The sequence below is a fragment of the Coregonus clupeaformis genome, chromosome 6 (assembly GCF_020615455.1).
Source record: "Coregonus clupeaformis isolate EN_2021a chromosome 6, ASM2061545v1, whole genome shotgun sequence".
NCBI lineage: Eukaryota > Metazoa > Chordata > Actinopteri > Salmoniformes > Salmonidae > Coregonus > Coregonus clupeaformis.
The window spans coordinates 12,980,931-12,998,275 of record NC_059197.1 but is presented as its reverse complement, the minus strand read 5'-3'; the positions used below and the strand labels follow the sequence as shown (position 1 = coordinate 12,998,275).

Genomic DNA, 17,345 nt, shown 5'->3' with positions numbered 1-17,345 from the left:
TCCCCTCGTTAGCTAGCTCACTGACTGGATCCAGGACATGTCCGATCCCCTCGTTAGCTAGCTCACTGACTGACTCCAGGACATGTCCGATCCCCTCGTTAGCTAGCTCACTGACTGGATCCAGGACATGTCCGATCCCCTCGTTAGCTAGCTCACTGACTGGATCCAGGACATGTCCGATCCCCTCGTTAGCTAGCTCATTGACTGGATCCAGGGCATGTCCGATCCCCTCGTTAGCTAGCTCACTGACTGGATCCAGGACATGTCCGATCCCCTCGTTAGCTAGCTCATTGACTGGATCCAGGACATGTCCGATCCCCTCGTTAGCTAGCTCACTGACTGGATCCAGGACATGTCCGATCCCCTCGTTAGCTAGCTCACTGACTGGATCCAGGACACGTCCGATCCCCTCGTTAGCTAGCTCTCTGACTGAATCCAGGACACGTCCGATCCCCTCGTTAGCTAGCTCACTGACTGAATCCAGGACACGTCCGATCCCCTCGTTAGCTAGCTCACTGACTGGATCCAGGACATGTCTGATCCCCTCGTTAGCTAGCTCACTGACTGGATCCAGGACATGTCCGATCCCCTCGTTAGCTAGCTCACTGACTGGATCCAGGACATGTCTGATCCCCTCGTTAGCTAGCTCTCTGACTGGATCCAGGACACGTCCGATCCCCTCGTTAGCTAGCTCACTGACTGAATCCAGGACACGTCCGATCCCCTCGTTAGCTAGCTCACTGACTGAATCCAGGACACGTCCGATCCCTCGTTAGCTAGCTCACTGACTGAATCCAGGACACATCCGATCCCCTCGTGCTAGCTAGCTCACTGACTGAATCCAGGACACGTCCGATCCCCTCGTTAGCTAGCTCACTGACTGAATCCAGGACACGTCCGATCCCCTCGTTAGCTAGCTCACTGACTGAATCCAGGACACGTCCGATCCCCTCGTTAGCTAGCTCACTGACTGAATCCAGGACACGTCTGATCCCCTCGTTAGCTAGCTCACTGACTGAGTAGGGAATAGGGTGCCATTTGGGACACCCCCCTTAAGTTAGCACGCTAGATTAACCGCTAGGCTGTTTCAGGACAGTACTGGCTGGTTGAGACTGATCTCTTTAAAAACGTCTAGAGCTTGCTGTTGGAGTCTGTTTAAAATACAGACTTGTTCTTAAACAAGAGGCTACATCTCCATCACTGAGTAGCTAGACACACAGAGAGAAATGATTGGCATTCTGCGTTTGGGTCTCATGACAAACGGCAAGTGAGTTCACACAAAACACCTCCAATTTACACTTCCACAATCTGGAAGACAGGGAGAGGGAGAGGATTACACAGCAAGTACAACCACTAACTCACTCCAACTATCGCGTCATTGAAAAGACACACTTGTCAGCGTTGACCACTTCCTAGTACGTGTCCCAAATGGCACCCTATTCCCTATATAGTGCACTTCATAGGGAAGAGGGTGCCCTTTGGGATGCGGACCTCAACTACAGAGGTCCAGCGGCGTGCCCAGTACCCACCTAGAGGTGCGACTCTGTCGGAGTGGCAACAGAGGTACCAAACCATATTCCACCACACATGCCCGGGGACGTGCCGACAGGACTGGCGTGTACCATAGTAGACTCCACAGACACACACACGGCTAACAGCTCAGGAAAACACACCACGACAACTCATGCCATCCTGTTCCAATAGTATTCCAATAATATCCCGACCAACAACAAGAAGACTGTTAGTCCGCCATGGCTTCTGTTGTGTGTGTCCGGTCGGTGATGGTCCACGTGCGTCTCAGCCAAGAGTGAGGTGACTGCGTAGGTAAGGCATGTTCTGGAAAGTCCATGCACGGATAGTGCACGCCTCACGGCCAGAGCGTGCACACAAAACACCTGCACTCACACACACCGCTCACAGAGTTAAGAGGATAATCTGGGAGTGGGCAGCAGCAGATTACGAGCCATCTGAAGGTACTCTCTCTGATTGGTAGCAAAGATCTCTCCTGCTCTCTGATTGGTCTCAGGATAGAAAGCAGCTAAGATCTTTGATTGGTCTAAGACTGGGACACAGCAACATGTAAGATATTGCATTCCAATTGACAGCGAAAGAGAGAAGGACTTGAAAGCCAGAAAGAGAATGTGAGAGAGGGTGACAAATACCAAATAACATTAAATATGTGCACCGATTAAAAACGGACAGGTAAAATATCACTGTTTTTTTATCTTTTGGGGGGGGTCACTCACAGTGTGTGACTCCGGCCAGAGTCTGGTAGAAGGTGGGCGTGTCGCTGTCGTCTGTGAGGGTGACGCACACGCCCCCGGAGAGCAGCCAACGGGAGAAGGTGAACGCCTCCTTGTTCTTAAGGAGCCAGTTCTTAAAGCACTCATAGTTGACTTTCTCCCCCTTAGACAAACAAACAAACACATCATCAACAAAGCATTAAGTTGGCAGCTAGGTGGGTCGCTAAATACTTAACGGGTGAGTACTTGAGAAAATAGTATAGTTGTGGAGAAGGACACAGAGTAGCGTTTATGTCAGTGTATTGTTGGGGAGACGGACACAGAGTAGCGTTTATGTCACAGTGTATTGTTGGGGAGACGGACACAGAGTAGCGTTTATGTCACAGTGTATTGTTGGGGAGACGGACACAGAGTAGCGTTTATGTCACAGTGTATTGTGGAGGTGTCATTGGCCAATAGAGTTACACATTAGTTACAAACAATTATAAACTGGGTGTTTTGAGCCCTGAATTCTGATTGGCTGAAAGCCATGGTATATCAGACCGTGTACCACGGGTATGACAAAACATTTAGTTTTACTGCTCTAATTACGTTGGCAACCAGTTTATAATAGCAATAAGGAACATCGGGGGTTTGTGATATACGGCCAATATACCACGGCTAAGGGCTGTGTCCAGGCACTCCGCGTTGCGTCGTGCTTAAGATCAACCCTTAGCTGTGGTATATTGGCCATTTACCACACCCCCTCGGGCGTTATTGCTTAAATATACAATGAAAACATATCATCTTATTCATGCACAAACACACAGTTTTTCCAGTGTAAGATGTTCATGTGTTTAGTGAGCGGTACTGACAGGCAGTGATGGGAACATGCAGAGCTACGGATATAGACCATGACAGAACAAGCCTGTTCAACACCATCAACATGGCTGCCAGCCTGTGTGCCTCTACCACAGGTTCAACATGGCTGCCAGCCTGTGTGCCTCTTCCACAGGTTCAACATGGCTGCCAGCCTGTGTGCCTCTCCCACAGGTTCAACATGGCTGCCAGCCTGTGTGCCTCTTCCACAGGTTCAACATGGCTGCCAGCCTGTGTGCCTCTTCTACAGGTTCAACATGGCTGCCAGCCTGTGTGCCTCTTCCACAGGTTCAACATGGCTGCCAGCCTGTGTGCCTCTCCCACAGGTTCAACATGGCTGCCAGCCTGTGTGCCTCTCCCACAGGTTCAACATGGCTGCCAGCCTGTGTGCCTCTCCCACAGGTTCAACATGGCTGCCAGCCTGTGTGCCTCTCCCACAGGTTCAACATGGCTGCCAGCCTGTGTGCCTCTCCCACAGGTTCAACATGGCTGCCAGCCTGTGTGCCTCTCCCACAGGTTCAACATGGCTGCCAGCCTGTGTGCCTCTCCCACAGGTTCAACATGGCTGCCAGCCTGTGTGCCTCTTCCACAGGTTCAACATGGCTGCCAGCCTGTGTGCCTCTTCCACAGGTTCAACATGGCTGCCAGCCTGTGTGCCTCTTCCACAGGTTCAACATGGCTGCCAGCCTGTGTGCCTCTTCCACTTACCAAACACACTCAAGAATGGAAACAGTGGACTCAGATAAAGGGGCAATTAATGCCCTACCCTATTGATTTTTTATTGTTTGAACTGCAGATTAACGATAGTGCCAGTAGACATAACAAGGGTCAGTAAGTTTGTCAAAGCCAACGATAAGCTGCCCTACCTGGCACCAAACAGTACACAGACAGTTACCCAAACAGTTAGCCTCGCAACCTCCCGCTGGTTCCCAATAGGGCAGGGGTGTCAGACAGACAGACACTGGCATAACAATACTTAACAGGCTACAAGGGAAGGTCTATGGCTGTTCTACAGACTAATACATGTATTTCTAGTCATGGTGAACTATAAGAGAGAGTGGCCCAGAGCTAGCTAAGACTAACCTGCCGCTGAGGGAGATCCAACCTAAATCTGAAAAGCCCCTTCTAATCCAGTTAAGAGAACCTACCGTCCACCCCAACTACTGAATGACTTTCTATTCCAACACATGCCACTGTGGGTCCTCTGTAGCTCAGCTGGTAGAGCACGGCGCTTGTAACGCCAAGGTAGTGGGTTGGAATCCCCAGGACCACCCCATACGTAAAAATTTATGCACACATGACTGTAAGTCGCTTTGGATAAAAGCGTCTGCTAAATGGCATATTATTATTATTATTATTATTATTATTATTATTATATCATTATGGAGTTCCTTTCTATTCCAACATGCTGCTGTTATGGAGTTACTTTCTAGTCCAACATGCTGCTGTTATGGAGTTACTTTCTAGTCCAACATGCTGCTGTTATGGAGTTACTTTCTAGTCCAACATGCTGCTGTTATGGAGTTCCTTTCTAGTCCAACATGCTGCTGTTATGGAGTTACTTTCTAGTCCAACATGCTGCTGTAATGGAGTTACTTTCTAGTCCAACATGCTGCTGTTATGGAGTTACTTTCTAGTCCAACATGCTGCTGTTATGGAGTTCCTTTCTATTCCAACATGCTGCTGTTATGGAGTTCCTTTCTATTCCAACATGCTGCTGTTATGGAGTTCCTTTCTATTCCAACATGCTGCTGTTATGGAGTTCCTTTCTATTCCAACATGCTGCTGTTATGGAGTTCCTTTCTATTCCAACACATGCTGCTGTTATGGAGCATGATATGGCGGTAACAAGCTTGGTGTTTTTATGTTAAAGGGCAATCTGAAGTTTGCTAATGAGATTGGATTCTTGGAGGTGTGTATTGTGTAAATACATACGTGTGTGTGTGTTTAAAGCCAATAACAGCAGTGTGTGTGTGTGTGTGTGTGTGTGTAAAGCCAATAACAGCAGTGTGTGTGTGTTTAAAGCCAATAACAGCAGTGTGTGTGTGGTCCAACCCCAGATGGAGAGTGTGTTGTGCGTCAGTCAAAGTGTTGGTCTGGGTGATTGACAGGTGACTGACCTCGCTGAAGCACTTCCTGAGAGAGGGCGGGACTTCCCCGTCCACCGCCCGTAGCACGGCCTCCATGTCGTCCCGCGCCGCATAGCCGCCCGACTCACTGGCAAACAGGCTGAAGAGGTCTGTGGTGGGACACACACTGTTGGTTAGTTCATCCTGGCAAACAGGCTGAAGAGGTCTGTGGTGGGACACACACTGTTGGTTAGTTCATCCTGGCAGGCAGGCTGGTCTTATCAGTGGCAGGCAGCAGGGTCAGCATGGCCTTGGCTCTCTGCTGCCTCACACGCATCAATCCCAAACATCACTCAGAGAGAGATAGCGGGGGGAGAGAGAAGAGAGGATGAGAGAGGATGAGGGGGAGAGAGCGGATGAGAGGGGGAGAGAGAAGAGATGATGAGAGAGGAAGAGAGAGGATGAGAGAGGGAGAGAGGATGATGGGGGAGAGAGAGGATGAGAGGGGGAGAGAGGGGGAGAGAGAAGAGAGGATGAGAGAGGGAGAGAGGATGAGAGAGGGAGAGAGGATGAGAGAGGGAGAGAGGATGAGAGGGGGAGAGAGGATGAGAGGGGGAGAGAGAGGGGGGAGAGAGGATGAGAGGATGAGAGGGGGAGAGGGGGAGAGGGGAAGAGAGGGGGAGAGAGAGGATGAGAGGGGGAGAGAGGGGGAGAGAGAGGGGGAGAGAGGATGAGAGGGGGAGAGAGGGGATGAGAGGGGGAGAGAGGGGGAGAGGGGAAGAGAGGGGGAGAGAGAGGATGAGAGGGGGAGAGAGGATGAGAGGGGGAGAGAGGGGGGAGAGAGGGGATGAGAGGGGGAGAGGGGAAGAGAGGATGAGAGGGGAGAGAGAGGATGAGAGGGGGGAGAGGGGGAGAGAGAGGGGGAGAGAGAGGATGAGAGGGGGAGAGAGGGAGAGAGAGAGGATGAGAGGGGGAGAGAGAGGGAGAGAGGGGATGAGAGGGAGAGGGGAAGAGAGGGGAGAGAGAGGATGAGAGGGGGAGAGAGAGGGGGAGAGAGGATGACAGGGGGGGAGAGGGAGGATGAGAGGGGGAGAGAGGGGATGAGAGGGGGAGAGAGGATGAGAGGGGGAGAGGGGGAAGAGAGGGGGAGAGGGGGAGAGGGGAAGAGATGGGAGAGGGGGAGAGGGAAGAGATGGGGAGAGAGGATGAGAGGGGGAGAGAGGATGAGAGGGGGAGAGAGAGGATGAGAGGGGAGAGAGAGGATGAGAGGGGGATGAGAGGGGGAGAGAGGATGAGAGGGGAGGGGGAGAGGGGAAGAGAGGGGGGAGAGAGGATGAGAGGGGAGAGAGAGGGGGAGAGGGGATGAGAGGGGGAGAGAGAGGGGGAGAGAGAGGGGGAGAGGGGATGAGAGGGGGAGAGAGGGGAAGAGAGGGGGAGAGGGAGAGAGGGGAAGAGAGAGGATGAGAGAGGGAGGATGAGAGGGGGAGAGAGGGGATGAGAGGGGGAGAGAGAGGATGAGAGGGGGAGAGGGGGAGAGAGGATGACAGGGGAGAGGGGGGAGAGGGGGAGAGAGGAGGAGAGGGGGAGAGGGGATGAGAGGGGAAGAGAGGGAGGGAGAGAGACGATGAGAGGGGGAGAGAGAGGATGAGAGGGGGAGAGGGAAGAGGGGGGAGAGAGGAAGAGAGGGGAGAGAGAGGGAGAGAGAGGGAGAGAGGGGAGAGAGGGAGAGGGAGAGGGGGAGAGAGAGGATGAGAGGGGAAGAGAGGGGGAGAGAGGATGAGAGGGGGAGAGAGGGGATGAGAGGGGAGAGGGGAAGAGAGGGGAGAGAGGGGAGAGAGGGGGAGAGAGAGGAAGAGAGGGGGAGAGAGGGGGAGAGAGGAAGAGAGGGGGAGAGGGAAGAGAGGGGGAGAGAGGGGGAGAGAGAGGATGAGAGAGGGAGAGAGGGAGGATGAGATGGGGAGAGAGGGGATGAGAGGGGGAGAGAGGGGGGAGAGGGGGAGAGAACATACACTTGGCCTTCTCCTCATCTCGTCCTCTGGTCAGCAGCACCAGGCCAATGATGAGGTTGTTAAAGTGCAGTCCTTTAGAGGTGCCTCCAAATGAGTTGTAGATCACCTGCAGAGAGAGTACAGAGAGAGAAAGGGAAGATGGTGTTAACAGATCTAGATAGCTAGAAATATGCCAGTAGACACAGATCCCAGTTGAGGGGCGGCAGAGAGCGTTGGGCCAGTAACAGAAAGGTCGCTGGATCGAATCCCCGAGCCGGCAAGGTGGAAAAATCTGCCGTTCTACCCTTGAGCAAGGCAGTTAACCCCCACCACAACTGCTCCCCGGGCACCGATGAAGTGGATGTCGATCAAGGCAGCCCCTCACACCGCTCTGATTCAGAGGGGTTGGGTTAAATGCAGAAGACACATTTCAGTTGAACGCATTCAGTTGTACAACTGACGAGGTATCCCCCTTTACATTTTCCTTCCTTTCCAAATAGCACCCTGTTCCCTACATCAGGGATCATCAACTAGAGTCAGCCGCTGGCCGATTGTTTTCTTGAACGGATGGTCAGGAACATAATTACAAATAAATGTGTATACTACAAATAGACCGCAAGAAGCAGAAATAATGGACTAAAACAATCATTTCAAACCTTGCTTACAAACAAACCTTGTATATGATCACATGTATCTCTATTATGCATGGGAATACTTTAGAACAGATTCCCAAAATTCAAATCACTTGGAGCTGATTTTCTGGTATTTCTACAGTCTTTTATGTGCAACAATAAACATTTATATATACACAGTACCAGTCAAGTTTGGACACACCTACTCATTGAAGGGTTTTTCTTTATTTGTACTATTTTCTACAATGCAAAATAATAGTGAAGACATCAAAACTATGAAATAGCACATATGGAATCATGTAGTAACCAAAAAAGTGTAAAACAAATCAAAACATATTTTATATTTGAGATTCTTCAAAGTAGCCACCCTTTGCCTTGATGACAGCTTTGCGCACTCTTGGCATTCTCTCAACTAGCTTCATGAGGTAGTCACCTGGAATGCATTTCAATTAACAGGTGTGTATTAATGCATTTGAGCCAATCAGTTGTGTTGTGACAAGGTAGGGGGGTATACAGAAGATAGCCCTATTTGGTAAAAGACCAAGTCCATATTATGGCAAGAACAGCTCAAATAAGCAAAGAGAAACGACAGTCCATCATTACTTTAAGACATGAAGGTCAGTCAATACGGAACATTTCAAGAACTTTGAAAGTCTCTTCAAGTGCAGTCGCAAAAATCATCAAGTGCTATGATGAAACTGGCTCTCATGAGGACCGCCACAGGAAAGGAAGACCCAGAGTTACCTCTGCTGCAGAGGATAAGTTCATTAGAGTTACCAGCCTCAGAAATTGCAGCCCAAATAAATGCTTCACAGAGTTCATGTAACAGACACATCTCAACATCAACTGTTAATTTATTTTTTATTTTTTTATTTAACCTTTATTTAACCAGGTAAGCCAGTTGAGAACAGGTTCTCATTTACAACTGCGACCTGGCCAAGATAAAGCAAAGTAGTGCAATAAAAACAACACAGAGTTACATATGGGGTAAAAAACATAAAGTCAGAAATACAACAGAAAATATATATACAGTGTGTGCAAATGTAGCAAGTTATGGAGGTAAGGCAATAAATAGGCTATAGTGCAGAATAATTACAATAGTATTAACACTGGAATGCTAGATGTGCAAGAGATTATGTGCAAATAGAGATACTGGGGTGCAAAAGAGCAAAATAAATAACAATATAGGGATGAGGTAGTTGGGTGGGCTAATTTCAGATGGGCTGTGTACAGGTGCAGTGATCGGTAAGGTGCTCTGACAACTGATGCTTAAAGTTATTGAGGGAGATAAGAGTCTCCAGCTTCAGAGATTTTTGCAATTCGTTCCAGTCATTGGCAGCAGAGAACTGGAAGGAATGGCGGCCAAAGGAGGTGTTGGCTTTGGGAATGACCAGTGAGATATACCTGCTGGAGCGCAGACTACGGGTGGGTGCTGCTATGGTGACCAATGAGCTAAGATAAGGCGGGGATTTGCCTAGCAGTGATTTATAGATGGCCTGGAGCCAGTGGGTTTGACGACGAACATGTAGTGAGGACCAGCCAACAAGAGCGTACAGGTCACAGTGGTGGGTAGTGTATGGGGCTTTGGAGACAAAACGGATGGCACTGTGATAGACTACATCCAATTTGCTGAGTAGAGTGTTGGAGGCTATTTTGTAAATTACATCGCCGAAGTCAAGGATCGGTAGGATAGTCAGTTTTACGAGGGCATGTTTGGCAGCATGAGTGAAGGAGGCTTTATTGCGAAATAGGAAGCCGATTCTAGATTTAACTTTGGATTGGAGATTCTTTATGTGAGTCTGGAAGTTGAGTTTACAGTCTAACCAGACACCTAGGTATTTGTAGTTGTCCACATACTCTAGGTCAGACCCGTCGAGAGTGGTGATTCTAGTCGGGTGGGCGGGTGGCAGCAGCGTTCGATTGAAAAGCATGCATTTAGTTTTACTAGTGTTTAAGAGCAGTTGGAGGCTACTGAAGGATTGTTGTATGGCATTGAAGCTCGTTTGGAGGTTTGTTAACACAGTGTCCAATGAAGGGCCAAAATGGTGTCGTCTGCGTAGAGGTGGATCTGAGAGTCACCAGCAGCAAGAGCGACATCATTGATATACACGGAGAAAAGTGTCGGCCCAAGAATTGAACCCTGTGGCACCCCCATAGAGACTGCCATAGGTCCAGACAACAGGCCCTCCGATTTGACACACTGAACTCTATCTGAGAAGTAGTTGGTGAACCAGGCGAGGCAGTCATTTGAGAAACCAAGGCTATTTAGTCTGCCAATAAGAATGCGGTGGTTGACAGAGTCGAAAGCCTTGGCCAGGTCGATGAAGACGGCTGCACAGTACTGTCTATTATCAATCGCGGTTATAATATCGTTTAGGACCTTGAGCGTGGCTGAAGTGCACCCGTGACCAGCTCGGAAACCGGATTGCATAGCGGAGAAGGTACGGTGGTATTCGAAATGGTCGATGATCTGTTTGTTAACTTGGCTTTCGAATACTGCAGGGCAGGATGGATATAGGTCTGTAGCAGTTTGGATCTAGAGTGTCACCCCCTTTGAAGAGGGGGATGACCGCGGCAGCTTTCCAATCTCTGGGGATCTCAGACGTTATGAAAGAGAGGTTGAACAGACTAGTAATAGGGGTAGCGACAATTTCGGCGGCTAGTTTTAGAAAGAAAGGGTCCAGATTGTCTAGCCCAGCTGATTTGTAGGGGTCCAGATTTTGCAGCGCTTTCAAAACATCAGCTGTCTGAATTTGTGTGAAGGAGAAGCGGGGGGGGCATGGGCAAGTTGCAGCAGAGGGTGCAGAGTTGGTGGCCGGGTTAGTGGTAGCCAGATGGAAAGCATGGCCAGCTGTAGCAAAATGCTTGTTGAAATTCTCGATTATTGTAGATTTATCGGTGGTGATAGTGTTTCCTAGCCTCAGTGCAGTGGGCAGCTGGGAGGAAGTGCTCTTATTCTCCATGGACTTTACAGTGTCCCAAAACTTTTTGGAGTTAGTGCTACAGGATGCAAATTTCTGTTTGAAAAAAGTTAGCCTTTGCTTTCCTGACTGCTTGTGTATATTGGTTCCTAACTTCCCTGAAAAGTTGCATATCGCGGGGGCTATTTGATGCTAATGCTGTACGCCACAGGATGTTTTTGTGCTGGTCAAGGGCAGTCAAGTCTGAGGAGAACCAGGGGCTATATCGGTTCTTAGTTCTGTATTTTTTGAATGGGGCATGTTTATTTAAGATTGAGAGGAAATTACTTTTAAGGAACAACCAGGCATCCTCTACTGACGGAATGAGATCTATATCCATCCAGGATACCTGGGCCAGGTCAATTAGGAAGGCCTCCTCGCTAAAGTGTTTTAGGGAGCGTTTGACAGTGATGAGGGGTGGTCGTTTGACCGCGGACCCGTTACGGAAGCAGGCAATAAGGCAGTGATCGCTGAGATCCTGGTTGAAGACAGCTGAGGTGTATTTAGAGGGTATGTTAGTCAGGATGATATCTATGAGGGTACCCATGTTTACGGATTTAGGGTTGTACCTGGTAGGTTCGTTGATAATTTGCGTGAGGTTGAGGGCATCTAGCTTGGATTGTAGAATGGCTGGGGTATTAAGCATATCCCAATTTAGGTCACCAAGCAGTACAAACTCAGAGGATAAATGGGGGCAATCAATTCACATATGGTGTCCAGGGCACAGCTGGGGGGCTGAGGGGGTCTGTAGCAAGCGGCAACAGTGAGAGACATTTCTGGAAAGGTGGATTTTTAGAAGTAGAAGCTCAAACTGTTTGGGCACAGACCTGGATAGTATGATAGAGCTCTGCAGGCTATCTCTACAGTAGATTGCAACTCCACCCCCTTTGGCAGTTCTATCTAGACGGAAAATGTTATAGTTGGGGATGGAAATTTCAGAATTTTTGGTGGCCTTCCTGAGCCAGGATTCAGACACTGCTAGAACATCAGGGTTGGCAGAGTGTGCTAACGCAGTGAATAACTCAAACTTAGGAAGTAGACTTCTGATATTTATGTGCAAGAAACCAAGACTTTTGCGATTACAGAAGTCATCAAATAATAGCGCCTGGGGAGTAGGAGTGATACTGAGGGCTGCAGGGCCTGGGTTAGCCTCTACATCACCAGAGGAACAGAGGAGGACTAGAATAAGGATACGGCTAAAGGCTTTAAGAACTGGTCTTCTAGTGCGTTGGGTACATAGAATAAAGGGGGCAGATTTCCGGGTGTTATAGAAAAGATTCAGGGCATTATGTACAGACAAGGATATGGAGGGATATGAGTAAAGTGGAGGTAACCCTAAGCGTTGGGTAACAATGAAAGAGATAGCATCGCTAGAGTCATCAATTGAGTCGGTCTCCGCGTGTATTGGGGAGGGGCAAAGGAGCTATCTAAGGCAGGTTTAGCTAGGCTGGGGGGTCTACAGTGATATAGTACAATTAGAAATAACCGAAACAACAATAAACTAACCATGTTTGGGCTGAGGCTAAACATAAACAGGATGTAGTACCGTAAAAAGGAACAGTCCAGCAGATATCAGCTGTATAGCTGAGTTATCATAAGGTCCGGTGGTGAAGTACTAGTGAGTAAGAGGCCACGGCTAGCGTGTGCTAGCGGGCCAGGGCTAGCAGATGGATGGAATCTTCGTGGTTAACGTCGTAACCACATCAGACGATTTCGTCGGCAGACCAGTCGTGTAGGATCGGCGGGGCTCCGTGTCAACACTAGGTGGTCCCGTCCGGTTGACAGAGAGGTAGATAGCCGGGAGATGGGCCTAGCTCAGGATGATTAGCCAGACCACAGCGTCCGTTTTGTTGTAGCTAGCTGGCAGGTTTAGCTAGGCTGGGGGTCGTAAAAGGAACAGTCCAGCAGATATCAGCTGTATAGCTGAGTTATCATAAGGTCCGGTGGTGAAGTACTAGTGACTAAGAGGCCACGGCTAGCGTGTGCTAGCTGGCCAGGGCTAGCAGATGGATGGAATCTTCGTGGTTAACGTCGTAACCACATCAGACGATTTCGTCGGCAGACCAGTCGTGTAGGATCGGCGGGGCTCCGTGTCAACACTAGGTGGTCCCGTCCGGTTGACAGAGAGGTAGATAGCCGGGAGATGGGCCTAGCTCAGGATGATTAGCCAGACCACAGCGTCCGTTTTGTTGTAGCTAGCTGGTAGCGACGAATCCGGAGTTAAAGGTCCAGTGATTCAGTGATCCCGGCGGAAAAACTGATATGTTCTGGGTCGATAACGCGCTGTGCAGACTGGCCGAATATCCGGTGATCAATGTCCAGTGATTAAAATTAATCCCAGAAAAAAATCCAATGTTCTGGGTGAAACACCGCTAGCTGTGGCTAATAGCAAGTAGCTAGTTAGCTGGCTAGCTAGTTTCAACTGGAGATTCTAGATTGTAGATAAAGGTAAGTCAATAATAGAATCCGTTCCACATTGAGTGAGGCGGGTTGCAGGAAAGTATATCTTGTAGAAGGATGAAAAGTCTGATAGGGAAATATGTACGAAAAATAGGGTATTTACAGGCTATTTACAGACATTTACAGACATACGATAAAAACACAACTGCACTACTCCGCCATCTTGGATCCATTGATCCTCCTCTACTCACTGTTCAGAGGAGACTGAGTGAATCAGGCCTTCATGGTCGAATTGCTGCAAAGAAACCACTACTAAAGAACACCAATAAGAAGAAGAGACCTGCTTGGGCCAAGAAACACGAGCAATGGACATTACACCAGTGGAAATTTGTTCTTTGGTCTGGAGTCTAAATTGGAGATTTTTGTGAGACGCGGTGTGGATGAACGGATGATCTCTGCATGTGTAGTTCCCACCGTAAAGCATGGAGGTGGTGGTGTTATGGTGTGGGGGTGCTTTGCTGATGACACCGTCTGTGATTTACAGACATCAAGGCCTGTAACATACTTTGTTTCACGGAAACATGGCTCTCTTGGGATATTCTGTCGGAATCGGTCCAGCCAGATGGGTTCTCAGTTCATCGCGCAGACAGGAATAAATATCTCTCCGGGAAGCAGAAGGGCGGAGGTGGGGGTTTCATGATTAATGACTCATGGTGTAATTGTAGTAACATAGAGGAACTTGAGTCCTTCTGTTCACCCGACCTAGAATATCTCACAATCAAATGCCGACCATATTATCTCCCAAGAGAATTTTCTTTGGTTATAGTCACGGCCGTGTATATCCCCCCTCAAGCCGATACCACGACGGCCCTCAAAGAACTTCACTGGACCTTATGCAAACTGGAAACCTCATATCCTGAGGCTGCATTTATTGTTGCCGGGGATTTTAACAAAGCAAATTTGAGGACTAGGCTGCCGAAATTCTATCAACATATCGACTGTTGTACTCGCGCTGCCAAGATCCTCGACCATTGTTATTCGAACTTCCGGGATGGTTATAAGGCCCTCCCCCGCCCTCCTTTCGGCAAATCTGACCACGACTCCATTTTGCTTCTCCCTTCCTATAGGCAGAAACTCAAACAGGAAGTACCCGTGCTAAGGACTATTCAACGCTGGTCTGACCAATCGGAATCCACGCTTCAAGATTGTTTTGATCACGCGGACTGGGATTTGTTCCGGGTAGCTTCCGAAAATAATTTAGACATATACACTGAAACAGTGACTGGGTTTATCAAGAAGTGTATAGGTGATGTTGTGCCCACTGTGACTATTAAAACCTACCCAAACCAGAAACCGTGGATAGATGGCAGCATTCGCGCAAATCTGAAAGCGCGAACCACCGCATTCAACCATGGCAAGGTGACTGGGAATATGGCAGATTACAAACAGTGTAGCTACTCACTCCGCAAGCAATTAAACTGGCAAAACATCAGTATGGAGACAAAGTGGAGTCGCAATTCAACGGCTCAGACACGGAACGTATGTGGCAGGATCTACAGACAATCACGGACTACAAAAGGAAAACCAGCCACGTTGCCGACGCCGACATCTCGCTTCCAGACAAGCTAAACACCTTCTTCGCCCGCTTTGAGGATAACACAGTGCCACTGACGAGGTACACTACCAAGGACTGTGGCCTCTCCTTCTCAATGGCTGACGTGATTAAGAAATTTAAGCATGTTAACCCCCGCAAGGCTGCCTGCCCAGACGGCATCCCTAGCCGTGTCCTCAGAGCATGCGCAGACCAGCTAGCTGGTGTGTTTATGGACATATTCAATCTCTCCCTTTCCCAGTCTGCTGTTCCCACATGCTTCAAGATGGCCACCATTATTCCTGTACCCAAGAAAGCAAAGGTAACTGAACTAAATGACTATCGCCCTGTAGCACTCACCTCTGTCATCATGAAGTGCTTTGAGAGACTAGTCAAAGATCATATCACCTCTACCTTACCTGTCACCATAGACCCACTTCAATTTGCTTACCGACCCAATAGATCCACAGACGATGCAATCGCCATCACACTGCACACTGCCCTATCCCATCTGGACAAAAGGAATACCTATGTAAGAATGCTGTTCATTGACTATAGCTCAGCATTCAACACCATAGTACCCTCCAAGCTCATCATTAAGCTCGAGGCCCTGGGTCTGAACCCCGCCCTGTGCAACTGGGTCCTGGACTTCCTGACGGGCCGCCCCCAAGTGGTGAAGGTAGGAAACAACATCTCCACTTTGCTGATCCTCAACACTGTGGCCCCACAAGGGTGCGTGCTCAGCCACCTCCTGTACTCCCTGTTCACCCATGACTGCGTGGCCAAGCACGCCTCCAACTCAATCATCAAGTTTGCAGACGACACAACAGTAGTAGGCTTGATTACCAACAATGACGAGACCGCCTACAGGGAGGAGGTGAGGGCTCTGGGAGTGTGGTGCCAGGAAAATAACCTCTCACTCAACATCAACAAAACAAAACAAAGGAGATGATCATGGGCTTCAGGAAACAGCAGAGGGTGCACCACACCTATCCACATCGACGGGACCGCAGTGGAGAAAGTGGAAAGCTTCAAGTTCCTTGGCGTACACATCACCGACAAACTGAAATGGTCCACCCACACAGACAGTGTGGTGAAGAAAGCGCAACAGAGCCTCTTCAACCTCAGGAGGCTGAAGAAATTCGGCTTAGCACGTAAAACCCTCACAAACTTTTACAGATGCACAATTGAGAGCATCCTGTCAGGCTGTATCACCACCTGGTACGGCAACTGCACCGCCCACAACCGCAGGGCTCTCCAGAGGGTGGTGCGGTCTGCCGAACGCATTACCGTGGGCAAACTACCCGCCCTCCAAGACACATACAGCACCAGATGTCACAGGAAGGCCAAAAAGATCATCAAGGACATCAACCACCCGAGCCACTGCCTGTTCACCCCGCTATCATTCAGAAGGCGAGGTCAATACAAAACAGCTTCTATCTCAAGGCCATCAGACTGTTAAATAGCATTCACTAGCACATTAGAGGCTAATGCTGCCTATTGAAATCACTGGCCACTTTAAGAAATGGAACACTAGTCACTTTAATAATGTTATAATGTTTACATATCTTGGACTACTCATCTCATATGTATATACTGTATTCTATAATATTCTACTGTATCTTAGTCCATGCCGCTCTGTCAAATCTTGTCCATATATGTATATATTCTTAAATCCCATTCCTTACTAGTTTTGTGTGTTTTGGGTATATGTTGTGAAATTGTTAGATATTACTTGTTAGATATTACTGCACTGTCAGAGCTAGAAGCACAAGCATTTCACTACACCCGCTATAACATCTGCTAAACACGTGTATGTGACAAATAACATTTGATTTGATTTGATTTAGAATTCAAGGCACACTTAACCAGCATGGCTACCACAGCATTCTGCAGCGATACGCCATCCCATCTCGTTTGGGCTTAGTGGGACTATCATTTGTTTTTCAACAGGACAATGACCCAACACACCTCCAGGCTGTGTAAGGGCTATTTTGCCAAGAAGGAGAGTGATGGAGAGCTGCATCAGATGACCTGGCCTCCACAATTCCCTGACCTCAACCCAATTGAGATGATTTGGGATGAGTCGGATCACAGAGTGAAGGAAAAGCAGCCAACAAGTGCTCAGCATTTTAAACATTTACATTTTAGTCATTTAGCAGACGCTCTTATCCAGAGCGACTTACAGTTAGTGAGTGCATACATTTTCATACTGGCCCCCCGTGGGAAACTAACCCACAACCCTGGCGTTGCAAGCGCCATGCTCTACCAACTGAGCTACAGGGGACTGCATATGTGGGAACTCCTTCAAGACTGTTGGAAAAGCATTCCAGGTGAAGCTGGTTGAGAGAATGCCAAGAGTGTGCAAAGCTGTCATCAAGGCAAAGGGTGGCTATTTGAAGAATCTCAAATATAAAATATATTTAGATTTGTTTAACACTTTTTTTGGTTACTACATGATTCCATGTGTGTTATTTCATAGTTTTGATGTCTTCACTATTATTTCTACAATGTAGAATATAGTAAAATAAAAAAAAATAAAAAAAACTTGAATGAGTATACATATAATTTATTTTAAGTGCTCCGAAAACTTGGGGGCCAAAT

At 48.5% G+C, this 17,345-nt stretch overlaps 1 protein-coding gene across 3 annotated transcripts in view; it reads right to left on the bottom strand.

The window, feature by feature from the left end:
- Positions 1 to 17,345, bottom strand: part of LOC121567679 (ubiquitin carboxyl-terminal hydrolase 32) — a 97,623-nt gene that overhangs the window by 60,771 nt on the left and 19,507 nt on the right. For all 3 annotated transcript variants that reach the window (XM_041877891.2, XM_041877892.2, XM_041877893.2), the window contains exons 3-5: positions 7,180 to 7,285; positions 5,222 to 5,340; positions 2,247 to 2,406 (exon numbers count right to left, since the gene is read on the bottom strand). In XM_041877891.2, coding sequence (XP_041733825.1) covers positions 2,247 to 2,406; positions 5,222 to 5,340; positions 7,180 to 7,285 — 385 coding nt within the window. The remainder of the gene's footprint in view (positions 1 to 2,246; positions 2,407 to 5,221; positions 5,341 to 7,179; positions 7,286 to 17,345) is intronic.